The sequence below is a fragment of the Anoplopoma fimbria genome, chromosome 9, assembly GCF_027596085.1.
Source record: "Anoplopoma fimbria isolate UVic2021 breed Golden Eagle Sablefish chromosome 9, Afim_UVic_2022, whole genome shotgun sequence".
Lineage (NCBI taxonomy): Eukaryota > Metazoa > Chordata > Actinopteri > Perciformes > Anoplopomatidae > Anoplopoma > Anoplopoma fimbria.
The window spans coordinates 29,052,169-29,077,079 of record NC_072457.1 but is presented as its reverse complement, the minus strand read 5'-3'; the positions used below and the strand labels follow the sequence as shown (position 1 = coordinate 29,077,079).

Sequence of the window (24,911 nt, the reverse complement as noted above, 5' to 3'; positions counted from 1 at the left end):
TCAGAAGTCATATGTGAGCCTTTCAGATACATAGTGTGGATAACATAACTACACTGGCACCAGGTGGACTGTCCCAAAGTCAAGGATTACATTTTTAAAAGCTGAAAGACAAGAAAGGTGATGAGGGAAAAATAAGTGGAAAACACAATGTTTTAGAAGAGGATGTTATACATTTATTATTTAACCAGCTTTTGAAATCCAAAAGACGGGGTAGGGGTTTAAAAAAAATCATTGCACTACTTAATAAAGTATTACTAGTAATTACTCTCATACAAAATGTACAAATGTTTGTTAAAAATGTCATTATCGTCATAACAGGCCTTCAAATGATTTTGGTTACAGATATAATACATAATGAAACTACTATGATACCATTTTATTTATAAAGTTTCATAGTTTAAAAGGAAAAATATTCAAACAACCCAACAGCTTGCATGGAAAAAAAAAAAGATTAGCAAAATGAATTGATAAGCACTAATCATACTGGTTGCGCCATTTTCTGAAAAGACATAAATAGTGGGACTGAGGTAATTGCTATTGTACCAAGCAACAACAAAATAACTGTCCAACATAAAACAATCCCAAGACACAAAATGGATGCATACGGTCACAAATATGGCCTTTTACCCCAAAGAAAAAAATTTGACAGAAAATAAAATTCCCCTCATTTCACATGACTTTATACACTGACGGAGAGTTTCATAAGCGACGCTCTTCCTGGTTCTCCACTGATTCACTGTTGGTTTGCATTTTTCTGGGAAACAAAACTCAGGTTTAAACAAATGGATTGGTCTGATGTGACGTCTCTTGATAGAGACAAGTTGTACCTGCAGAAAATAGAGGTTTGTAAATGCTTCTTAGATGTAAGACTATGCAGGTGCCTGGGTGAACTTTCCAAAACAAACTTGTGTCTAAGCATCTCTATAAGGCCTATGTTAGGCTGCCATCTTGTAACAAAACACCAATTGTGATAAATAACCATAATTCCATTAGAAAGCCTGCTCTGTGCGTGAGGTGAACATCTCTATATTACATTATCACATGCTGACCTAGGCCTTACAGAGATTAAAGTATCATTAACAAACGGATGTGGAGTGGGAATAATATAAAGGAATTTACATATTGGGATACTGTAGGTGCTGGAAGTCAATGTGGAGAACGTGTATGTTTTTAATGCATTAAAATATTTGTTCTCAGACACACGTGTACTGTGGGAAAACTGAAGTGTGTGTAGGTCTTAAATCTACGTATTAAAGTGCTGAAGTGTTACATCCACCGTCTGGTGAAACAGTAGATTAACTGCGACCTTTAAAGTCTCTTCAAACCTGTTCCCTGTCAATGATGGAGAAATCATCGCTATCCATCAACACTTCACAGAAAGCTGCTTGGCTACAATGACAGATATAGACGCATGTTTTCAAAGGCCTCATTGCCGTGAGAAAGCTAGCAAACGGAGCAAGTATGAATGTTTTGGCGAGATTTTTTAATGAATGTTTTGCACTGATCTCATCAGCTCTGTAAAATCTAACTGAATTCACATAATGCGTCTTGGGGGAGAGCTTAGTCCATATGTCGAGAAAAAAGATAAATAGTCCTAATCTGTTTCCTTTAGGTGAGGACACACTGTATCACAAAAAAAATGTATTTTAAAAGCCGCCAGCCTAAACTCATTTAAGACGAGAAAAATGTAGATAGGCAGACAAGGGGTGATGGAGTCAGAATTGTAGAGCGTGTTGATGATGTGTGGCTTAGAAAGCAAAAAATAAACATGATGACTTCCATGGAGGTTCTTCTGGTCCAACACTTTGATTTTTGAACAAAACTTGGCTATAAAAGCCTGAAGTTGCCCTCAACCTCCAGAGTCTAATCATTCTCAAACAGAGTGGAAAGAAACAGGATTAAGGAAGTCAATGCACTGTACCATATGAACTGTATAAATACCACAGGAGAAGTAACACACACACCCACACAAGCGCACAGACACACACAGGCACACAAACACACGTATAGAGAAAATAGTCTATTTTTCATTGTTCTAAAGTAGCTTTGACACAGTGTACAGTATCTTTGTTTCGCCCAATACAGACGGAGCTCACGGCGAGGAATGCAAGAATAAATGTACAGGAATGAAAAATTGACAGAAACTGTTCAAATGCAATTATAATGAGTCTAGTAGAAATGAGCCAGGATGTGAAAGCTTAATTATAACCAGAACAATAACAATGTGGTACCATGATCTTTCCACAGCAAATTAAACTATACCAACGTTTTTCCAAAAGTCCTTTTTTTCTGTCCAGGGCTCATGGGTTTAAAGAAAAATACACATACATTTGTCCACCTGCACATGACACTGTGTATGTGTTTCAAAGGCCATTCATAGTGAAGGGGTAACCATGAGCAGAAGGCGGAGTAGTAGGGGTGTAAAAGTCAAAAAACAGAAGGCCGAGGAAGTCCAGCGATAAAGTGAGCAAGAGTCAGTAGAGAGTTGCTGATCCCAGGTGAGAATACTGGTCAGTGTGCTGGATGATAAAGAGTGAAGGAATAAGGAGCACTGGTCCCAGTTATGTGGCAGAATGTGTGAGAGGAAGCATTTGGTAAAAGGAAAGAAGTTCACTGATTGGTTGGTGCATCCAAAATGGAGTCTGGGATTGAGGGTTTTGGGAAATGGTCACTCTGAATCCCGCTGGACCTCAGAGGCGTCGGCTCGACAGATAGGACAGGTTCGGTTAGCCTGGAAGGAATGAAAAAGTAAGGAGAGTTGAGTGGGTTAAGCAGTTTTAAAATATCCCTAAAAGATCAATGAATAATAGATACAAACACCAAAGCCTAATGTGTTCAAACTGTCTACGTATGGAAGACACTTAGAAGTCAGCAGATTAAAGGCCTGATCACACCAGCATTTAAAACAGTGACATTTATACGCAAATCAAATTATTGCACGTGAATAGCAGCAATCAGGGGATTTGCTTGAGGGAGCTTAAAGTAAATCTGCACAAACTGCCACTTTAAATTCTGTGAACTTATATGTATATACATATATACATACATACATACATACATACATACATACATACATACATACATACATACATACATACATACATACATACAAAGCAGCTTATACATTTCAGTGATCCAAATAGATCCGTGTCTTAACTCACCTTAAGCCATTTGTCGACACACTTGGCGTGAAACTCGTGATTACAGGGCAAGACCCTTAGGAGCTGGCGAGACTCAAAGTCACACATGCATACCACACACCTGCAAGACAAAAGCAAGGTATTTAAAACAACATGTTGTACAAAATCATACCACCTTAAAACCTACAAGAAAAATTCCTCACAACACATGGATATTATAAAAAGGCAGAAAGGTACTCACATTGTTTGTTCAGATTGATGGTTGTTGGAGTTGAACCTGTATGATGGGAGCTGTTCTATATCGGCCTTAGTCAGACCACGGGGCTTGGCCTCCCCTAGACGTTCCGCAAGGTTCAGCAGGGCCTGAAGGTTTCACACAGAAATGCAAAGTTTAGAAGTTTGCAATGGAAGAACTAATAAAAAAGCAGTTAGAAAATAGATTCTCTCCAGTCCAGGTTTAAAGAGTGTGAGGAAAAATGTCATAGTATATAAATCTGTTTGGGCTGACAAAAGAAGTCCCTTTAAAAACCTAAATGAAATCCTAAGGTGTATCATGTATAACATTATTATTGGTTGGACGTTGTGGCAGCAGTTTTGTCCTACCTCATAGTTCTCAACCTCTCCGTCGTCCACATCCAGCTCTAGATTGATAGTGGGGGCCACATTCGGGGGCACTGGAAGCATAGACCTTTATATGGTTGAAGACAAGGTACACAAAAGTTAGTAGATCGTATTTGTGACGTGTCTGAGACATACTCAAATCTACTGCAAATATAACTATTTAGTTTCACATAAACTTGAGAAAGTAAAAAACACTTACAGGAAGTAAGGCAGGAAGCTGGGGTGGTAGGGTGATGGAGGTACAGCCTGCTGAGAGCGGTAACGCCGGCTTGTGAATCGGCGAGGCATAAAGTGGGGATAGGGCTGTGAAAGATGGGAGAAAAACAAAAGATAAATTGTTAATTCCACAACGCGAAAAATGATTAATTTTACCATAATCATATATTGTTATCCAAACAAATGTGGTCACGGTCATGAATGTACTGACCACTGTGAAGAGCTCCTGCGACAGAGGGTCATGGTGCGAGAGGAACTGGAGTGGTGTGGAGGGCGGCAGGGTGGAGGGAGGCTGGTGGTGATGGTGGTGGTGGTGATGGTGGGCGTAGCTGAAGCCTCCACCTACTGAAAGGTGCTCTCCAAGAAGCTCAACCTCATTTTCAATCCTCTGTAAAGGCTGTGTGAAGAAACACGCTACGTTATTGATCATGACAAATGGATAACAGGTGTTATGATGGGAAGTTTAGGGCCAAATGTGTTAACAAGGAGTTTTGTAGGATATTTGAGCTGCTAAATCAGGACAGCAGATTTTTCAATATAATATATTATTATTTTTATACAATTTTTCGGGTATATGAGACCCCTCTGTTATTTGACTAGGAAACTAATACAACTAGGGGTTATTTATTAGCTGGTACTGTTCTTTAAAGGCTATATAAAACTACTACTAGGAAAATAATTTGTCTTCCTTTATGCATACCAAAGTCAAAGTGCAATTTTTAGCACAGAACGATACAGAATTCATATAATTGAATACCAGATTTAAAACATAAATCTTTCACGTACCGATCGTGGCTGTTGCGTCTGGAAAGGCAGGAACTGTCCGGGTGTGGGGAGGTGGGGCGGGTGGTGAGAGAGGTGGGGTGGATGGGGAAGCAGGAACTGAGTGTCACTGGACAGCAGCGAGGGAAAGGCATAGGGCACTGGCAAATGTTGCATTGAACACGCCTGAAGCATCTAGAGAAGGGGTGAATGAGAAGAGAGAGCAAAGTTATAAATGCTTCTTTTTTCACCATTGTGATTGTAATGTGCCATGTTTTGCCACAAGGTGGCAGCAAACGCCAAAAAGATTAACAAGCCCCTTTAAACGGGGAAATGCTCTGCAGGTCTTCCTATTTTTTACCCACTTTCCTTCTTGTGCACTTTTCTTTTTCTTTTGTGGCTTCATAAGAGAGACTGTACAGCACAAAGTGTACTTTCTTATTAACAAACAAACCCACACACTCCTACAAAATGCACACTGCTGTGTTCTTCTCACCGGGTGGTAGTGTTGTCCAGTGCTGAAAACAACACTGCAGGCGGGGACTTGTTGAGAGGAACAGGTAGGGGGAAGGTGCTGGCCGCTACACAAAGGCGCCGCCAGACTGTGCGGAGGGACCGGGGTCACCGTGTAGGACACTGGTACACTGCCCTGCTGCAGCTGGGGACAGAACACACAACAGTTAATATGCAGACACACACACACACACGCACACGCACACGCACACACAGTCTCCTAGTGATCTAACACGCACATTCAAAGTTTGTAAACTAACCTGTTCATGCAAGTCCATGACCATGGCTCCTTGCTGCTGCTGCTGCGTTGCATGATGCTGTTGCGCATGATGATGGTGAAGGTGATGATGGTGGGCAGCCGGGTGAAGTAGCCGTGGCGACAAGGTGGGAGGGTGGAAAGCTCGGGGCTCCTCCAAACCTGCCCCTCCGCCTCCAGCTGTAGGGTGCTGACCATAGACGCTGGGTGTGTGTGTCGGGTATGTGTGGTGTGCCGAGGGATGGGGGTTGTGGTGGTAGTTTTCATCCTGGTGCTCTGACGGCGACAGGCGAGGTGCGGGGCCTTGGGTGGAGGGGTGGTGATGGGGAGGCATGTGACGGGTGGGTCTGACGAGGCGGCCACGCTGGCGCCTTGCTGGCGGGCTAGAGGTAGAGAAAGAGGGACAGCTTTAGATTAAGGAAGCTCAGTTAACTAATTCAAATGCAGACATCAAGAAATGAGCTTACCTGCGCCTGTGCCGAGCAGGGGTGAGGCATCTCTCCTGGTGATAGTGAGTGTGGGGGTGAGGTTGTCTTCGACTTGGGGGTCCTGACTCCCAGGGGCGGATGGGGGAGATGGGGTGGACGGTGGGGGGCGGATGAGGTCAGCTGTTCCAAGACGGACTGACTGGACAGCCTCTGGCGCTTTGGACTGGGGCTTTCCTCACTCTGCAGAGAGGGGAGGGGTTAAACATGGAGGAGGAAAAAGAGGGAGTGGGAGAGAGGATGAGTGTTGTAGTCAGTGACCCATAGCATGCGTATGAAATCAATTTCACCATGCTTAACATTTCCCAATCCATACTACTGCATGGACACTTAGTTCCATTGTGACTCATGGCATTTCCTGTATGATCCAGAGTGTGAGTGTGTGTGTGTGTGTGTGTGTGTGATGTGTGTGTGTGTGTGTGTGTGTGTGTGTGTGTGTGTGTGTGTGTGTGTGTGTGTGTGTGTGTGTGTGTGTGTGTGTGTGTTTGCTTATATGCATGTGTGTGTGAAGGAGAGCATATTACACCACCAGCGCTCTGAGGCCCTGAGGGTACAAAGTCACTTCCTCTTGGAGTGAGGAAATGCAAATGCAAGACAAGAACTCACAAGCCCATGTGCGAGTCATACGTACACACCCTCAACCGGAGAGCTCAACAAATATGTTCTGTATGGAGTCACCGATACACACAAAGACCGTCACATAGCTGAACATGTTGTCATCGAGATTTAGACTGACTAAGGAGTTATCATGAACACCGTTTCAATCCTATCAACTCATCTGTGAGTCACTTACAGTCAAACAGTGACTCTCACACTTCGCACTAGGTGAGGCAAGAACACACACGCTCATGTGTCAGCTCTTAGTCACTCTCCTCAAGACAGACCATAGCTATGCTTTGAGGAACACACAGGTTATTTAAGAGACACCGCAAACACACACACACACACGCCAACTTCGTAGTTACCATTACTCCTCCCACCCCCCACCACCACCACTTACTCAATCCCTGCTTCCACTGCCCCTCTTCGTGGGAGAGACACGTTGTTAAAGTGTGATAAAAATGACTCAGCGGCTGTGACTTTTAACACACGCATACAGAGACACACATACCCAACTCAGCAACCTTGAGAGCGGTGTGATAGTTAACAGGAAACAGCTGGAGAGCAGGCTGCAGAACCACACACACACACACACACGGTTATGGTTATTCACATTCACACATGGGCAGCTGCCACTGTTTGAGTTCTACAACCCAGAAAAGAACAATACCTTCTGAAGCTCTTTAGAGCAAGACACTGCAGTTCTAACAAACCTGAACAAAATGTGATTCGACTGAAGGGACAAAAAACACACTGTCCACTATTGGCTCTATCGCTCACGAGCACTGGATGTGACCTGAGCCTGACCAGCTGATGGGAAAGACAAACAATAACAATGACTTCATTCTGTATTGACCAGAGAGGACTATGTGATAGGAGAGGGCTGGAAAGAAACATGGACAACGGAAGAAAAAACGAGAAGTGGAGACAGAAGGAGTGCGTAAGACAGATGAAAGAGAGGAGAAGCTTGGTGGAGCCTTAGGGTGCACCAGAACCCTTAATGGCAAAACATATTTGGGACGTATGGGTTAAGCACCACGGAAATTGGAGTTTGTCTGCCTGTGTCTGCTTATATTTTCATATGCTGTGTAAATTATCATGCCTGAGAATTTGTGTCAAAAATGACCTAGCCTTCCTATAGTTCTCAATATATTTTCCTTTATACAGTGCTCCAATTCTTTCTCAAAGTAATGGTTAACCTTCTTTCAGAATCAGCTTTGAATGGTGCAGCCCTAAATTCAAATAAAAAAAAATGTCCAGGCAATATGTATGGGGTAGTATTTATACTTTATAACTTAAGATCTCTCAAATGCTGAATAATTAACATCAGACACAAAAGGTACTTTGTTTGATTCAAGTCTGTAATGTTCCAACACAATGAGGTTGTTTTACATTTCAGAGGATCCTCTGCACATTAAGTAACATTTAAATGATTCTATATATTCCTTTTAGAAAAAAAATCTTTAAAATAATTGTATGGTCAACTTCACCTTTAAGTAAAGCTATGCTAGCTTTTTATCGGATCGAAAGTGACATGGAAGGCACACTCTAGATCTGTGCCCATTTCTATACATGCTGGAGGGCTCCAGGGATCCACCCCCACTCCCAAACCTCAAGCCTCTCTGCTCCTCTGAACAGCAGCCCTCCCTCTTCTCCCTCCCTCTTCTTCCCAACACCCCACAACCTCTGTACCAGCCTAGCCCCAACACCAACACCCTAGGGACATCTACTGTGCCCATTTTCACATCTAAGCCAGCCTCCTTCAGCCCGAGCCTGACATATTCCCTCCTCTCACCCACACTCCCCACCCTCCTCAACAACCTCCTCCCTTCCCCCCCTTTCCTTCCATCAGATAAGCTGAACCCCTCTTCCTCTTGCTTCCTCCCCCTTTTTTCCCCTCTGTCTGTCCTGTCCGGTCCTGTACTGTCCGAGACCTCGGCCTAAAATCTAAGGGGACAAGACAAGAAGTTCTGAGACAGGACACACACACACACACACACACACAAACACACACACTCTGTCTTAACACATGCAGACTATTGCCCATTAGTATGAAAGTTTGATGGGCCTGTCTACCCGCGTTAGTGGGAGGAGAGCAGTGTCAGACAAAGGAGTGTGTGTGTGTGTGTGTGTGTGTGTGTGTGTGTGTGCGCTCCCAAGCAATATGCCTTAACATGGCCTTATGTTCTAATAAAGTGTTTGTTATGAACATATACACACACACTTCTGGTCCAAACATGTTTGCACTAAAGCCAGAAAATTGGAGAAAAAAAAAAACATGCTGACTCTCAACACACACACAGACGGACTAACAGACACATACAGTGACTCCCAGCACAGCCAAGTACATTGTGAACTGCTCTATGGCTGATATTACAGCACATTCGGCTGTGCTCACAGTGTGTGTGCACACACACACACACACACACACACACACACACACACACACACACACACACACACACACACACACACACACACACACACACACACACACACACACACACACACACACACACACACACACACACACACACACACACACACACACACACACACACACACACACACACACACACACACACACACACACACACACATTCCTTTCACTGTGTCCACATTCAGCATGCACACACCAAGCCGGGCAGATATCCTGAAGCACAAGTACAGACACACCCTACCACATTCTAGTTCACTATGTCCGCATTTGGGATGTGCATGTATCTACTCGGACACACACACCCAGCAGCTGCTGTAGCTTCGCTGTCAATGCTGAGAACCAAAATAAAGAGAGAGACCCGCAGAGTGAATGCAAATACTCAACTTAGACATACAACTGAGCCCAAGTTTCCCTTTTGCAGCTTTCATGCCCCAAGAAATTGAGCATGAATGTGCACACTGCACACTGAGCAAATATGGTCATTTGCTTTTACAGATTCATTAATATTTGCAGACATGCTTCCACTAACACTCAAACACTTCTCCCTCCCCCCACCTATTTTCTTTCCATCAACAAGATTTCAAAGCCCATTTTGTTTCCTCTGCCACTGTTCCTCCCTTCCTCCCCCTCACTCCTTCTCCTCCTCCTCCTTCCCCTTCCCTCACTCCAACCAAGTCCCACAGCTGGAGGTGAAATCATTAGCAAAACCCCCTCCCTGTTTTTTCGGCCTCCCCTCCCTCCAAGCTTTCTGCAACACCTTCCTCAGCATCCTGCCTCCCCTCTTCTCCTTCTTCACTGTTTTTTTTTTATTTGTCTGCCTGCTTTTTAACAGAGACCTTTGCGCGTGACGATGACTATCATTTACTGAAGTACAAATTAACATTAGGGTTTTAAATTAGGCTTATATGAGCTACATGAATATGTTTCTATAAAACTGCCATCATTGACATGCCAATGTTGACTGAAATGATCAGTTTTAAAATGCACATTTTCTTCCCTTGTCGATTTAAGTTTATGGTTTCTAACAAGGAATAAGTACCCTCAATGGAAATGAAAAACTATATGGTTAGTGTAGAGAATGTATATATGAAGGACGCATGGATGTATCACTCAGTTATCAGCTGATCATCAGAGGATTACCTAAAAGCATGGTCAGCTCCTACAATGTCCTTTCAAACAAATGAAAAGAAAGAGAAGGTTCTTTTAAATACTTAAATAGGCTTCAATTCAGCCTCCTACACTTTCAGACAACTATGAATTTGCTGGAGGAGCACGAGACTCACATATTGAACTCTGCATATACTGTACATTGTGTATACACAAATAAACACACACACACAGGAACTGGTCTGGTTCACGGTGTATGCCTCTCAGTCCTTCAACAAGCATCAGCTGAGAGAAATCATCATCCATTACTGAGTCACATCATCTCAATCACGCTGTGCAATAGGGTACTTCACTGATATACCTCAATATATGTATTATGTTGTGTATGTTAAAGGTGTGTGGCTTACCTTATCACTCTCCTCTCCATATGCGTGATCAGGGTGGCAGTGGTAGGATCCGCCAGAAGCTCCTACACAGAGAAGAAAAAAGAAGAAAACAAGGTCACACGGTGCGACAACATATGCCTTAAGTCTGTTAGGTCTGGTGTTTATTACGCTCACTGCACATATAAAATGTTTTACTTGCTCAGGGATCTTTCATGTTCTACATTTCATAAATGCAACACATCTCATTTTCATAAATGAATTGATGTGGTATTTTTTGGGACAATGTTTAGCAGCCCTTTTCCCTAAATTAAATTTATTAAGGCATGTTATGTTCCGCCTGTTATGTTCAGTAATATTCCCCAAACAATAATTGCAGAAATGTGTGATTTTGACACTGCCAACGGTTAGTCAATGCAATAAAATTAATGATTTTTGTAATATGCGATTCCATTTGGACCACCTAACAATGTGTATCTGCACTCTCAACAAAGTCTTGTCCTGCTCTACATGAGTTTGATTGTATTTGACTAGCATGAGTAATAATTGGGTATTAATGTGTGTATTATTTTACAACATGATATCCTAAGCATGTTGGTAATACCTTTTGTTGAAATTAATAGCACGGTTATGCCCGGACGTTTTTGGGGAAGACTCCTGTTTATCTACACAGTAAATTTAATCCTTTTGTTGTTATTGTTCTTGTGCAACTTGGATTTAATACACAGCAGCAAAAAACAATGACAACATGTTTGTGAGAAGGGGCGCTGACCATGTGTACAGCACAAAAGTGACTAAAACACATATGGCATACTCTCAGATCAGAGGCAGTAGATGTCGGTGTACACACACACACACACACACACACACACACACACACACACACACACACACACACACACACACACACACACACACACACACACACACACACACACACACACACACACAACACACACACACACACACACACACACACACACACACACACACACAGTAATCCTGGATTAGAGAAGCTGATGATACCGCCGCTTGCATCATGGCTAAGACTTTTACTCCTTTGTTTTGCCACAATCCTTTCATCTTTTTATTGTCTTTATTTTTTCATTCTGGGTTTTGTTTTTCCCTTTGTCATGGGCATGTGTTTAGCTGGGGACGTCCTCACCACAGATGGTGGCAGTGGTATACCAAGGGTAAGCACTCCCAAGGGCGCTCCAGACAAGGCTACCTTTACGATAGATATGAAGGGAGCTAAACTGGAAGGGAATAGATGCAAAAAAGCCTTTTAAAAAAAAAGAGCATTTTTAACCCCTCGGCTGTTGTTTGTGGTATCTTTGCTGCTCACAGCCACCTTCTTTGAAGAAAAAGCCGTGATTGACAACAAAGAACAGAGGGGGGAGAGAAAGCGAAAGAAGAGGCAGACAGAGTGCGGTTTTCACAACGGAATTCCTCACTTTTTAAAAGAAGCATTTTCCTCTCCAATCCCTAGAAAATAAATGGATTGAAAAGGCTGAGTTAAGTAAAGCTTAGTGAAAACCAGCTAAAGGGCTATTTTCACCAAGTTGATTTGGGATTGAGTGCTGGTGAGGCATTCATGGGACTTGCCGGCTGCATAGCGCTTTTCTGTAGGACACTCATTCACCGGTCACAATAGGCAAAAATCCAGCTTCCAGCTCCCCCCCCCCACTGAATATGGTCTCACTTGCAAATTGTACGAGACCGGTAAATTGAGTCAGAGACGAGTCATTCAGTCGGAGTCACTCTATAGAGCACAACACAGAGGCTACAGAACAGGTTTAAAATGTTTTGATGACATCATGTCCACTGTTGGACTCACAGACTGCACACAGCACAGTACACACAGTTTAGTTTCTACACTCAGGGCCTCAAGGAAAGCTGAACAGTAGGATAACAGTATGAATTTCAATGTGTGTGGACACAATCATTTCTTCTCCAGTGTCTAGGGAATTTTAGAAAATATGGGCAATTTCATGCATATAATAATCTTTCAAATGTGTTAATATTTTAAACGCGCACAGTGTCTCGTCAAGGTAGATACTGGAGACTTATGCACACACAAGATAGACACGCTGCAGGCAAAATCAATGTCAATGTTACAAATGTTGGTGTGGAAATAGAAAAAAGAGTCACAGAATGACGATGGGTGGAAAAGAGGATTCAATAAAAATACTAATAACTGTCAATTTTGAAAATATAGGATTTAACAAAGAAAGAACTGCACTTTTAAGTAAAGAAAAAGCAAATCCAAAATAGACATGTGTGACATTAAAACATCAGAAGCCTCACAACAAGCTTTCATTTACACTAACTATTGAGTACTATTGTTACTAACCACTACATTGGGCCATTTCTACTTTGAGAAAGACATTTTCAAATCTGGTGAAATGCATGGGATTTGCAATGTCAAATTGTATCACTTCCCCAAGCATGTGGGAGAAAAAAAAAAAAGCAAGCCTAGAAGGTGTGTACATGCTTTAAGCAGACTACTTCATGTACAAAAGATTGCCCAGCAAATTTGAAAACTGGAATGAGATGATGTCCATTATAGAGAAGGGTGTGATTGTGAGCAGGACATTCTTTATGTGGTATTAACCAAACAATATAAAATGTTTGGACTTTAACTAGTAAAAAACAAAAGAGCACTACTTTACAAGTCTCACAAAAATAGCACACCACCATCTTGACTAAAAAAAGTTGAATCCTTTCCTGAAGTGTCAAAGTTACTGGTGGTATAAAAGTGGAGCATGATACAAAATTCTAAGTAATCAACAATCAATTAGCTTAAGTGGTAGTGTGAAGAATGAACTATGTTTGGAGACCACAAAAAACATTCCTATTTCCGTCCCCAACCACACCCTCACATTTCAGATTTGTTGGAAAGATAGGAGAATGATAGACATACAAGTCCCTGATACCCATGTTAGGTCTAAAGCATGCGGAAGCCCGTAGAAGATAAGAGGATGCTTTGGAACGAGGGTGAAAGACAAGGCCAGGACAACGGCGATGAGAGGTGAGGACGAAGGGGGCGGGGGGTGAAGGAGAGAAACGACCGGGGAGGAAAATGTGGCAAACAACAAGAAAGTAAAGTGGCGTTACAGAAGAAGGAGAGGACAGGGATGTAAATGTACATGAAAGGGTGAGAGCACTGAGGAGGAAATGGAGATGGGAAAAGATAAAGAGTGGAGGGACAAAACATAAGGAAGACGAGTGGAGGCGGAGACAGCAGTCAGAGAGGGAGAGAGGGAGCAGGGTGGGGGTTGTGGCTTCCCCTCTTGACTACTATCGATTTTCTGTAAGCCTCAGAGTGCATCAGCTATTTCTATCCATTTCCTCCACCTCTCCCTCCCTTCCTCGTTCCTCACCCCTCTCCCTCCCTTCCTCGTCCCCCCCCCCTCTCTGCACTCAGCACAGACACCCTCCTCACACATCCTCCTCCTCCTCACACTCTCCCATCACTTCATCACCATCCCTCCCTGCCACCGATCTATTTCCCCGATCTGCCGGCCTGTCTCTCTCCCATATATTCCGGCTGCTTTATCTCACAGCGTCCACATTTCCCTGCTTTCCCGTATCGCACCATCTCGGCCCATGATCTCCATCACCCTCTCTGCTGCAGACTGTCTCCATTAAACTTTCCTTCTCATGTCAAAAAGCAGAAAAACAGAGGGGAAAGTGGGTGAAAAGAAAGAGCGGTTGGATAGATAAAATGATAGATAAGTGACAGGCTTACAACAGAAAATCACCAGCTGAACGGTAACTAATGGGAAAATGGACAGAAACATTGTCGACTGCAGCAGAACTTGTACCAATTTACATAGAGAAAGACAATTTCAGCCAGGCATATGGGTAACACGCACACACACGTACACAACGCACCTCTCACATCACCCCGCCTTCTGAACACATGCCACAGCACACTTCACACCCTAGTGCAAAGCAGAGGCGAGTAACAAGCTGGCATACGGGCTTAAAATAGGCGGGCATGTAGCGTCTGCCCAGCCATTACCTGCCTAACACTGCTTCACACAGGCCTGATGGCAGGTTTGAATGTGTGTGTGAGCATTTAGAAATGGGACTGATTTTACCTTTCTCCCACTGCATTGTCCTCCATCTATTTATTGTTCTTTCCTCCTCATTATCTTTCTCATTATCTTCCTCTTCTGTTCTGTTACTGCTGCAGTCCTTGAGGTTGCTCCTCTATCCTGCACTTCTTCTCAAGTCTTAAACGTGGATGTATACCCCCAGAACATGTGCAGGTGTTCACACTCAACATACTTGATTGTGAAGTTATTACGGGCAGCAGCGGTAAAGCTTTGGCCAAAATAAGAATGCATGGCAAACCTAAAGTCAGAGACACAACCCTAGAAAGAACATCAAATACAATAAATAACAAAGTAAATGCAATACTGTTGTATATCCTTCCTTGACCGACCAATCACAACTACAAAAACACATTATGCGCAGTTGTTATTCTGGAGGAAAAGTATTGAGTTTACAAGACGACATGAGCTATAGCTACCCAGAAACCCTTTCTGTACATCCCTTCACAAGGATCAATCTATATAGTTTTAGCTGAGGCTTGTTTTGATGTTGTGGTTTTAACCCATCTACACAGACCTGAGCTTTGGATATTTTATTATGTGGTTAATAATAGTCTATATAGCCTTATAAAAAGCTCAAAAGACATTGGTTTTGCATTATAACCATGTTTATTTCCAAGTCAGAGTCATTACTGCAGAATATATTAAGAGTCTTTTTCCATGCAAAAATATGTTTTGCTTATTCTGTATGTATACATACGTTTCTGACACTCCTGTTTCTGCTCCAGGCCCACCCAGGCCGCAACTAAACAACACGTGTGCGCACACACACACACACACACACACACACACACACGTCAGTAGAGGCACATACACGTACTCCTTCACACTCCTTACTCGTTCTCACTCCTCCTTCTGCCCTAACAATCTCCCTCCCCTCCTTCCCCAATGAAAGACTGAAGCCAGCTGAGACAGAGTGTTAGAGGAGAGAAAGTGATGTACAGAAAGGCAGAGACAGATGACAGTCTTAATTATTTTTCTTCTGTCATAAATCTCAACACTATCACCACAAACTGAGCCATCAACTCATTGAAACTACATTCTGAGGAGCTGAACGGCAATAACTTTTAAGAAATGTACCTGATCTGTGTCTTTTGGACAACCAATGCACATTTTATATCCTTAGAATCAATGTCAGTCAATCTTACTATAATTTTACCATAAAAACACAGAAACACACACACACAGTGGCTGTTTTACAACAGCTGCAAATGTGGACTGTGTGAAAATGTTGGTCAAAAACCAGTGAATTTAAAAACAAAATACCGATAGTCAGGATGTTCTAAAAAATTTTTTAAAAAAAGGAGGTTTTCTCCCAACGACAACTACAAGGCAAATGTTACAACCTCAATTAAGATCTACAAACTTTCAGTGAGGTATTCAGTCCACGTACATGTGCATTGCCAGCTCACTTTGCATAACCGTTAAAACAGAAGCAGAAAGAGAACAACAAGAGGTGGATACAGGGAAGGACACAGACAGGGATTATGTTGAAATGACAAAAAATGCTGAAGATGCAAACAAACTGTTGAGACACAGATATTGCAAGAAAAGCAACTACAGTTCAAAATGCAAGCGTGAGCGAGCAGAGCTCCGTTTACTTGAGCCTGGCACCGCATCGCGAGCCACCACAGACGGCGCGCAAGCACGGAGCATGAACAGAGACGTTTATACTCAATGTGTTGCATTATTCTCGAAAAACGCCAAAGCGTGTACAAACAAAATGAACTGTGAAGAAACAAAAAGATTAACCTACAGATATGTCCATTGACTGTAGGCGTAACCAGCAAAAAGCCATACATCAACCTCTTATTATCTGTAAACTCGCATCTCATATTCATGGACTACTTTCTTGCCTTTGTACAAGCCCTGTAAAGAAAAAAAATCAAGTATTACATGCATTATAAAGAAATGACGGTTGAATATACTGTAAACTATTTGATTCAGATGGCAAAATATACACGCAAATTAAGTTATTTTAATACCACCTGTTTCTAAAGCATTTAAAAGGCAAACTGGGCTTGGCCGTCTCACTATGGCAAGTTTGAACTAGGCCTAAGAAATGGTAGAATTGTTAGTATCTGTTGAAGCCTGGTGATAACTGTATTGTCTTTAAGTTGAATTTAAACTTGATAAAAGGACAGGCAGTTCTGCCACAGATAGCTACAGCATAGGTTTTGACATAATAATAATATGATGATGATAAGTCCAGTTAGTGAGAGGCTGTGAGAGAGCTCAAAACAACACAAATCTAGCTGCCTAAAGACACATTTCTTTAGAACTCCAGTGGACCCAAGGATTTACACCCATGTCACAATTGAGCCACATCCGTTGGACATTCCCAGTTACATCCACAGGGATAAGAGACTAACATGCAAACAGCAGGAGAAATTAATCTCCCTCTCACTCAAAATTAATTCATGCATGCATGCATTTCTCACACACACTTTAACCAACACTCACACTTTACCTAAACTTACTGCCTCTAGTCTCAGCTCCAACCACCTATGCCACCCTCTGCCGGGCCTCCACCTGCTCCCAGACGCTCTCTTTTCCAGCTCAGTTTTTGCACTGACTGATTCCCCTCCTGTATTCTCCCTATATTGACCATGTCTCTCCCGCTCCCTCTTAGAAGTTCAATTTTTTTCAGATCAGATCCCAGGCCATCCATTGGGTTAAAAGCTAATTTGGGGTCACTGTCTTTTACCCCCATAATCTTCTCTTGCTGACCAAAGTGACTGCTTTGTTGTTTATTTGGAGTGACAGAGTAGCAGGGAACCCCTGCTACTTGGTCGATCCAAGTGAAAGAGTTTCTCTTCAAACTGGAGGGGGTTGCCTGGGAGACAAGACAAAGGAAAGTTAAAAAAAATAATTAAAAAAAATAACAGAGTGCATGTTTCCACCTCTGTAGTTTGCAGAAGGATGGAGAGGATAGGAGTGGAGTGGAGTGGAGTGGAGGGGTAAAGGTAGAGTGGTAGGAGTGTCTGCCCCTCTGCTGCTTTGGGCAATCCATTAAAACGATCCCTCCATTAGACAAATGGGAGGGAGGAGGCCAGAGAAAATGGACCGGAGGGGCGCAGAAAGGGTTGACTGATCCAAAGGGGAGGGAGAAATGAATGTGGCTAAGAGAGGACCGGCTGTGACAGAGGTGGGTCAGAATAAGGATAGGATAGCCACTGCTACAGAGGACGATTTGTCCACATGGACCAATTTGGCAGCAGTTTTAAGAATTTGGTTGGAACTTAAGCTTAAGTGCTTCTACATTTTCTGTGCTCGAGTTTAAATTTTGCCAACTTGGGCTCTCAGAGTCTTTTTACCTCATTAGACATGTTAACCTCCGATATGGTAAGCAAGTCGTGTAAACAGTAAATGAGATAGAATGTCAATTGGCAAAAAACTTGAGCACTACAAACTGTATAAAACAGGCATGAAAGAACAAGGCACAAAAGAGGCCAGAAGATGGAGAATGGACTACTACAGAAAGAGAAGGAGGGATTGAAGAGTACAGGATATCATTAGCTTTCATGCCGTACGCAGGTGACTAGCACGGGAAGAATGGACTAAGTATCTCTCCATCTCTCTCACTCTCTCCCACCAAGCAGGACCCATTCTGGAAATGGAAAGCGGGTCTAACAAAAAGGTGTGTAGTGTTGGGAAAGGTCCGGCTGGCCAGCTGCTTCACTTGTGTAAGAGAATAGTCATCTTTAAATTAGCCCTGAGGCCTCCTCTGGCTAAGTTAACCATGTAAGCGGCACTCTAAGTAAAACATATGCAGTCAGTCTTATCATTTCAAAATAGAGCAACTGCTTTACTTTTGAAGCGCTTCATGACTACAAAATTAAGCATAACCCTTCCACCACTTTTGCTTCAGTCAGACTTTATTGTTTGTGCTACTTACAAATAAAAAGTACAAATAAAAATATACAAACATAGACCTATATATATTTTCATATTACTGTTACCGTTACTTTTGTGTGCTATGCGTTTCAGGTCTAATTGAAATTAATCCAGATAACGAGTGAGTGTCTAGAGAATCTCTAGCCAGTGCCTACCTCTCCAGATCGAAATCCATTTGGATGGAAATACAATACAGTCATTCTATCCATTGATTGGTGCTATCCTACATGTCATTGCCGAGCTACTATGACAGAGTATGGGTCACAGGTCACAGCAGGCCGATAAACTCTGCAGATGACTACTACACCGTCACCGTCTGTTTTTTTGAGTCATTTTTCTTTTTAAACCCTTTGTCTCAGTTCCTCCTGGTCTCCCTTTCTAGCACAAATATACAAACATAGAGCTGGATGAGTTCCCTCAAACTCAGCAAGCCTGTACAAAGACAGACACGTGAAACACAAATGGCTTGACAACCTATAGGCTGACAAATGAGAAGGGGCCTTAGATTGTTTATGTATGTTCAGCTGCTTGTTCTTGCTTTCCCCAGACAGGTAATTCCAGTCCCAAAAAAACAGTTGCTCAGTCTTTAGTGCATCCAAGCTTACATGCTGTAAGTGTGGATGTAAGCATGTTTCACTAAAATTTGGACCTGGTAAAAAAAAATGTTTATTTCATAGTGTAGTTGAATTCTGTGCCCAAAACAAAAATAAACCCCTTTAGTGACTTAGTTACATTATTAGTTGCTTACTGAGCGAAATGGGAAGTTTTGGATTAGCAACTATAAATAAATTCTCTTCAACCCCTCCTTTTATTTAGCCTCTTCATTTTGATAGTCAATAATTCAAATTTATACTAAAGAAAAAGATCAGCCTCATACCATACAGGCGCATCAAAATTCATCTCGCAAATAGTCCAAACTGTACTGAATGTAGACAGAATACTGTCAGTTAATACCTTCATGTTTTCAGAGAACACCCTTCTGTGACAATGTATATAGTTTGTGTTAAATACGGTTCCTAGGTGCAAGTATCCTTGTCTATGTGACATCTGACAAAGTCAATAATAACAAAAAACAATCTGTCTCATGATTTGTACATAACACGGGCAAATAAAACAACTCTTTAAGCTTTTCATTTTGGTTAATTATGAAGTAACCGCTAAATAAATATACCCCAAAGCACCACAGAAGACAATTACCAACAATGCATTTCTCTACCCGGAGAAGCCTGTTAGGTGTGTTGAAATAAAAGCTTTCCCCTGGCCTTGCTGAATGTGAAACTCTAGCTGTGCCGTTTCAATGTTGTGTGGTTCACTGCACTGCACACGCTGCGAGTGGCCTCACATGTATTCTACCTCTAGCGCCAGTCGGTTCAGACTATCTGTACATTTTAGGTCGCAGTGAAGCACATATATCAGAGCAAGGTTTACCCAGATAGTGACTGGTATAGAACTCCCTATGGGATAGGGTTAGTTTGTCTTCCCCATGCCATTAAGGCAAATTTTCTTGACCATACATTCTCTGAAACGTCTGTGTATACATAAAAAATAAAAAGGGCCTCACTGATCTGCTCGAACATTTACGTATTGTTTAACCAACGTAGATTTTCCAACACTTTGCCAAAACTTATCCAGGCCTGGAAATTGCCATTTTCAAATAACATTACTTTTCCAGGTTTAACATGACCGTTTAAACCCTGTTTTTTGTAGGGGGCCATGGCAATCCCGTTTTTTTTTTCCATTTAGATTTGTCTCTTTGTATTATGATTTCAGTATGTAGATGTGAAAACAAACCTGCATCTTTAACAGCTACACAAGAGTGTACATAAAATGAACAGAAATGTCACGACAGAAATGTGTGAGGTGTGCCTGTTTTCTCATTTCTTGGTCACATTTACTGGTTACAGCACCAAACCCCTTGGTTATCTAGCCATAATTTAGTAATCATGCCTAGTTTGGACAAAGACTAGCCTGTTCACACTGTAAGGCGTGTTACCTAGCTACATCAATATTTTTGAAGTTGACTAAAAGACATGTAGCATCGTCTTAAGACAAACTGGGTAAACTTAACTATTCACAGCAGTTCAATAAGCTTGAGGCTAGCCCCAGACCACACCACAGAGCTGACTGCTGCTGTTCATCTACCTACTGCATGTGCAGCTCTGTTGCAAGCACACACAACACCCCGTCTTATTATAATACAACAAATGTGTTCACACATGCACAGACACTTCTGTCATGCCAACCCCAGTACAGCCCGCTTCTCCTCCCAACTTGCCTTTCTGAAAAACATCCCCCAGGTATTTAACACCTCGACATCCATCTCTACAACTTATTATTATTATTATTATTATTATTATTATTATATTCATTTATTATTAACTTGGTGTGTATGCAAAGATAAAAGTCCTATTAAACATCTAAAGCATCTACCTCTACACTACCACATACACAGCCAGTGACAATGACAAGTGGGGACATTTACCTGCCGCCGGGATGCGGTGGTGCGCTCCGGGGACCGAAGGCAGCCTCTGAATGCCGGGGAGGCGTTACTTCCTGGGGCTCCTCGCGGCTGGTTCTCCGGTAGGCTGCTGTGAGCTCCGAGCGGTGCGCACCCAGCACCGTGTTGCCGTGGGTGGGGGTGTGGATGTGGATGTGGATGTAGTTGTTGTAGTTGCTGCTGCTGCTGCTGCTGCTGCTGCTGGTGATGATGGTGGTGGAGGTGATGGTGCGACCCCATGACTCCTCCGCCGGTAATCCCAGTGCCGTTCCCACCACCGTACTGCTGGTAATATCCAGACCGAGATCGCGACCGAGTCCTCGGGGGCTCCATGGCCATCTGGAGAGGATGGAAGAGGAAGGAGGAGGACGCGGCGGGGGACTGCGGCGGAGACCCGCTGTTGGCCCCGCTGAGGCTGTAACTGTATCCCGGTCCTCTGCCCCCTCTGCGCCCCCGTACTCTGTCCGCTCCGCCGACCCCGCCGCCCCCGCCTCGTCGAACAGATCAGCCCCTTTAGGGCCGGGCTCCGGGGTGGAGGGCAGCCGGGGGCACACTCTGGGCTCCTGAGTCGTTGGCTGTCCAGTGGCTGCGATTGGCATTTCCTTTCGGGGGATTTCCTCTTTTTCTCTCTTCTTTTTTTTTTTTTTCCTGCGTTTTCCTCTCGTTTCCTCTCACAGGGGAAGCTTTCAGTCCCTGTTTTAAAAACACGTAAAGTTATAGAGAGAGGCACACAAACACACAGACACACAAGAACACAGACACACACACACAAACACACAAACACACACAGACAAACACACAGACACACACACACAAACACACACACACACACAAACACACAGATACTTGTATAGTATGTGTATTTATTGTCTGTAGTTGTATAGTATGTGTATTTATTGTCTGTGTAGTTGTATAGTATGTGTATTTATTGTCTGTGTAGTTGTATAGTATGTGTATTTATTGTCTGTGTAGTTGTATATGTATTTATTGTCTGTATTGTATTGTCTGTGTAGTTGTATAGTATGTGTATTTATTGTCTGTGTAGTTGTATAGTATGTGTATTTATTGTCTGTGTAGTTGTATAGTATGTGTATTTATTGTCTGTGTAGTTGTATAGTATGTGTATTTATTGTCTGTGTAGTTGTATAGTATGTGTATTTATTGTCTGTGTAGTTGTATAGTATGTGTATTTATTGTCTGTGTAGTTGTATAGTATGTGTATTTATTGTCTGTGTAGTTGTATAGTATGTGTATTTATTGTCTGTGTAGTTGTATAGTATGTGTATTTATTGTCTGTGTCTGTGTAGTTGAGCTGCTGCAACACTTGAATTCCCCCATGGGGATCAATAAAGGAATAATAATAATATAATAATATAATGAAGACTGCACCGGAGAAACACGCGTTATAACTTTGCTGGTCCTCCTCCCCGTCACATTAAAACACGCTGCCCGGGATATAACATCTGTATTTATAGTGTAAACACACTGACACACACACACACACACACACACACACACACACACACACACACACACACACACACACACACACACACACACACACACACACACACACACACACAGGTCGTGTTTAACGTCTAGTCCACAACAGTGCGACTCGTTAGCTCCGATGCTAACACGGGCTAGCATGAAGCCGCATAGCCCGCAGTAAACGCACCGCCACGCGTTTCCTACCCGCACAACAACCACCTTGCGGGTTTATCACGACTGCTTTAATCCAACAACTAAGTTTAAAGCAACTTTGTCCACTTTAAGGACCATTTAAACTAGTTTAGCCGGTCTGCGTGACGGCTCGGCTCGGCTAGCTCCGGCAGCCCCTCCTCCTCCTCCTCCTCCTCCTCCGACCAACACACAAGAACCCGGAGCTAGCCACCCACGCCTACTCCCTTTAAACTGCCTGGTTATTAGTAAGCAAACACGAAAAACAGGGGTTTTAATAAACTTATTAGCGGTGGATTTCGTTGAGTTAAAGGATGTTTTCTCAGCTGGAGAAAGACGCGAAAAAGTGTTCAACCTGATCTACAAAGAAAGAAGAAAAGGATGAAATTAAGACGGTGTAAAGCAGTGACCCCACCTCTCAGTCCGCCAGTGAACGCCGGTGTAATGTCCCCACACTGGAGGAGTTGTTGTGTTCTTAGAACCTTACCTGTAATGTTCTCTCTCGGCTGTTCTTGACTCGGATCTGTCGATGATATGGAGCCCAGCGTGTGTGTGTGTGTGTGTGTCAGCGTGAAATGTGACAGACCGTCAACGCTCCAGTCGGGTTTCAGCAGACGCGCCCAATCGATCCCAGATAAAAGGAAAGTGTTTGTAGTCGCTTTTAACGCGCAACTCTTCCGCACATTCGCCAGGATAAGAAAAAAAACAACTCGATGTTATATTTGGATGTGTTTTTAGTGGTTTGTTTGGGGTGGATTTGTTTTAAGATACGAGTTTAGTTGGTGATATGAATCCGTCCAGGATCGGTGATCGATTACATCTCCTGGTAAATCAGAAGCTGCGGATAGCAGAGAGGCAGGCTAAAAGGGGCTTTAAATTATTTATTTACAAATACCAAGCCTATACCCATTGCAGCTGTTTCTCCCGGAGCTGGAAGTTGGCTTTAAGAATAAGTATTTTTGCTGTGTTTGCAAAAGTTGCAAAAAAAAAAAAAAAACAACAACACAGATAAACAGGAAGACAAGAAACAGTGAAATGGGCAAATAATTTGGCCTAATTAAATATTCACCATCAAGGCTAAGCGAGGACAGGCTGCTTGTGAGACCCTCTGCTTGCACATTTGTCAGGGATGGAACAAGTTTGTGCATCTTATAGTGAAATGTGGCAATTTCTCATAGTTTCATAGCAATGATTTAGGCTAGAGAGAGGTGTCTGTTGTGTCAAAATCAGTATTTCTGACATAAACTTGTGTTAATGATGACTGGTGATATGTGTATGCATCATCTGTGTGTGTGTGTGTGTGTGTGTGTGTGTGTGTGTGTGTCTGTGTGTGTGTGTGTGTGTGTGTGTGTGTGTGTGTGTGTGTGTGTGTGTGTGTGTGTGTGTGTGAGAGAGAGTGTGTGTGTGATGGATGGCCTGTGAAGGGAAGCATGCATGTGTTCTCAGTCTGTCTGTCCTCTCTCCCTCTTTCACACACAAACACACCTAAACCCATCCCAGTCATCTCACCTCCCATACTATATTCCCTTGGTCTTCTTCTCTCATTTCACACACGCTCAAACCCAACCCATCAACACTAGTCCTAATACACACATACACCCAACACACACACACACATTCTCTCCTCATTACACTCCCTTTCCCTACTTTGATGATATGCAAATATCCCTTCCACCCCACCCTCCTCCATCCTCCCCTCCTCCCTTCCTCTCTCCCGCAAGCAGCAAGCCTTCACGCACACACACACACACACATCACACACAGGCTAATGCACTGTGGCAGCGTCCACAGACAGGCGGGGAGGATCAATTTTTCTCCCAGTGTGCTACCGATATTCACAAGATAAGGCCACAGAAGAGGGAGGAAGGAGAGAGAGGTGGGGGGAGGAAGGGAAGCGACAGAGATGGGGATAAGGAAAATGGCGAGTGGGTGTAATGAAGGAAAGGGAGTCTGAATAAAGGGTTTTCAGGAAAATGGGTGAGTGGGAGACTGTGTGAGAGGGAAAAGGAAGAGGACTGGGGAGCAGTGATAGGGAGGATGAACACGGGTGAGAAAGTAGGGAGGGTGGGGAAGTCTCATAGGTGTGCTAGAGGGTGGAGGCAGGATGAGTAAGTGGGTTAGGGGGTGGTAGGAAAGGGGGATGGGGTGTAGAGGGCTCTGGGGGATGGGGTTGGGAATGGATGGGGTGGTAAG

The 24,911-nt window shown here is 43.0% G+C and overlaps 1 protein-coding gene across 1 annotated transcript; it reads right to left on the bottom strand.

Moving 5' to 3' along the window:
- Positions 1 to 163: 163 nt before the first annotated feature.
- rnf38 (ring finger protein 38) lies at positions 164 to 23,218 on the bottom strand. Its single transcript, XM_054604143.1, is given in 17 exon segments — positions 164 to 2,731; positions 3,162 to 3,261; positions 3,382 to 3,503; positions 3,744 to 3,828; positions 3,961 to 4,064; positions 4,189 to 4,374; positions 4,764 to 4,934; positions 5,236 to 5,397; positions 5,513 to 5,891; positions 5,976 to 6,075; positions 6,078 to 6,104; positions 6,107 to 6,176; positions 10,548 to 10,609; positions 21,024 to 21,083; positions 21,086 to 21,484; positions 21,487 to 21,731; positions 23,134 to 23,218. Coding segments are annotated over 16 exon segments (2,241 nt in total). The 5' UTR covers positions 21,638 to 21,731; positions 23,134 to 23,218; the 3' UTR covers positions 164 to 2,668.
- Positions 23,219 to 24,911: the final 1,693 nt, after the last annotated feature.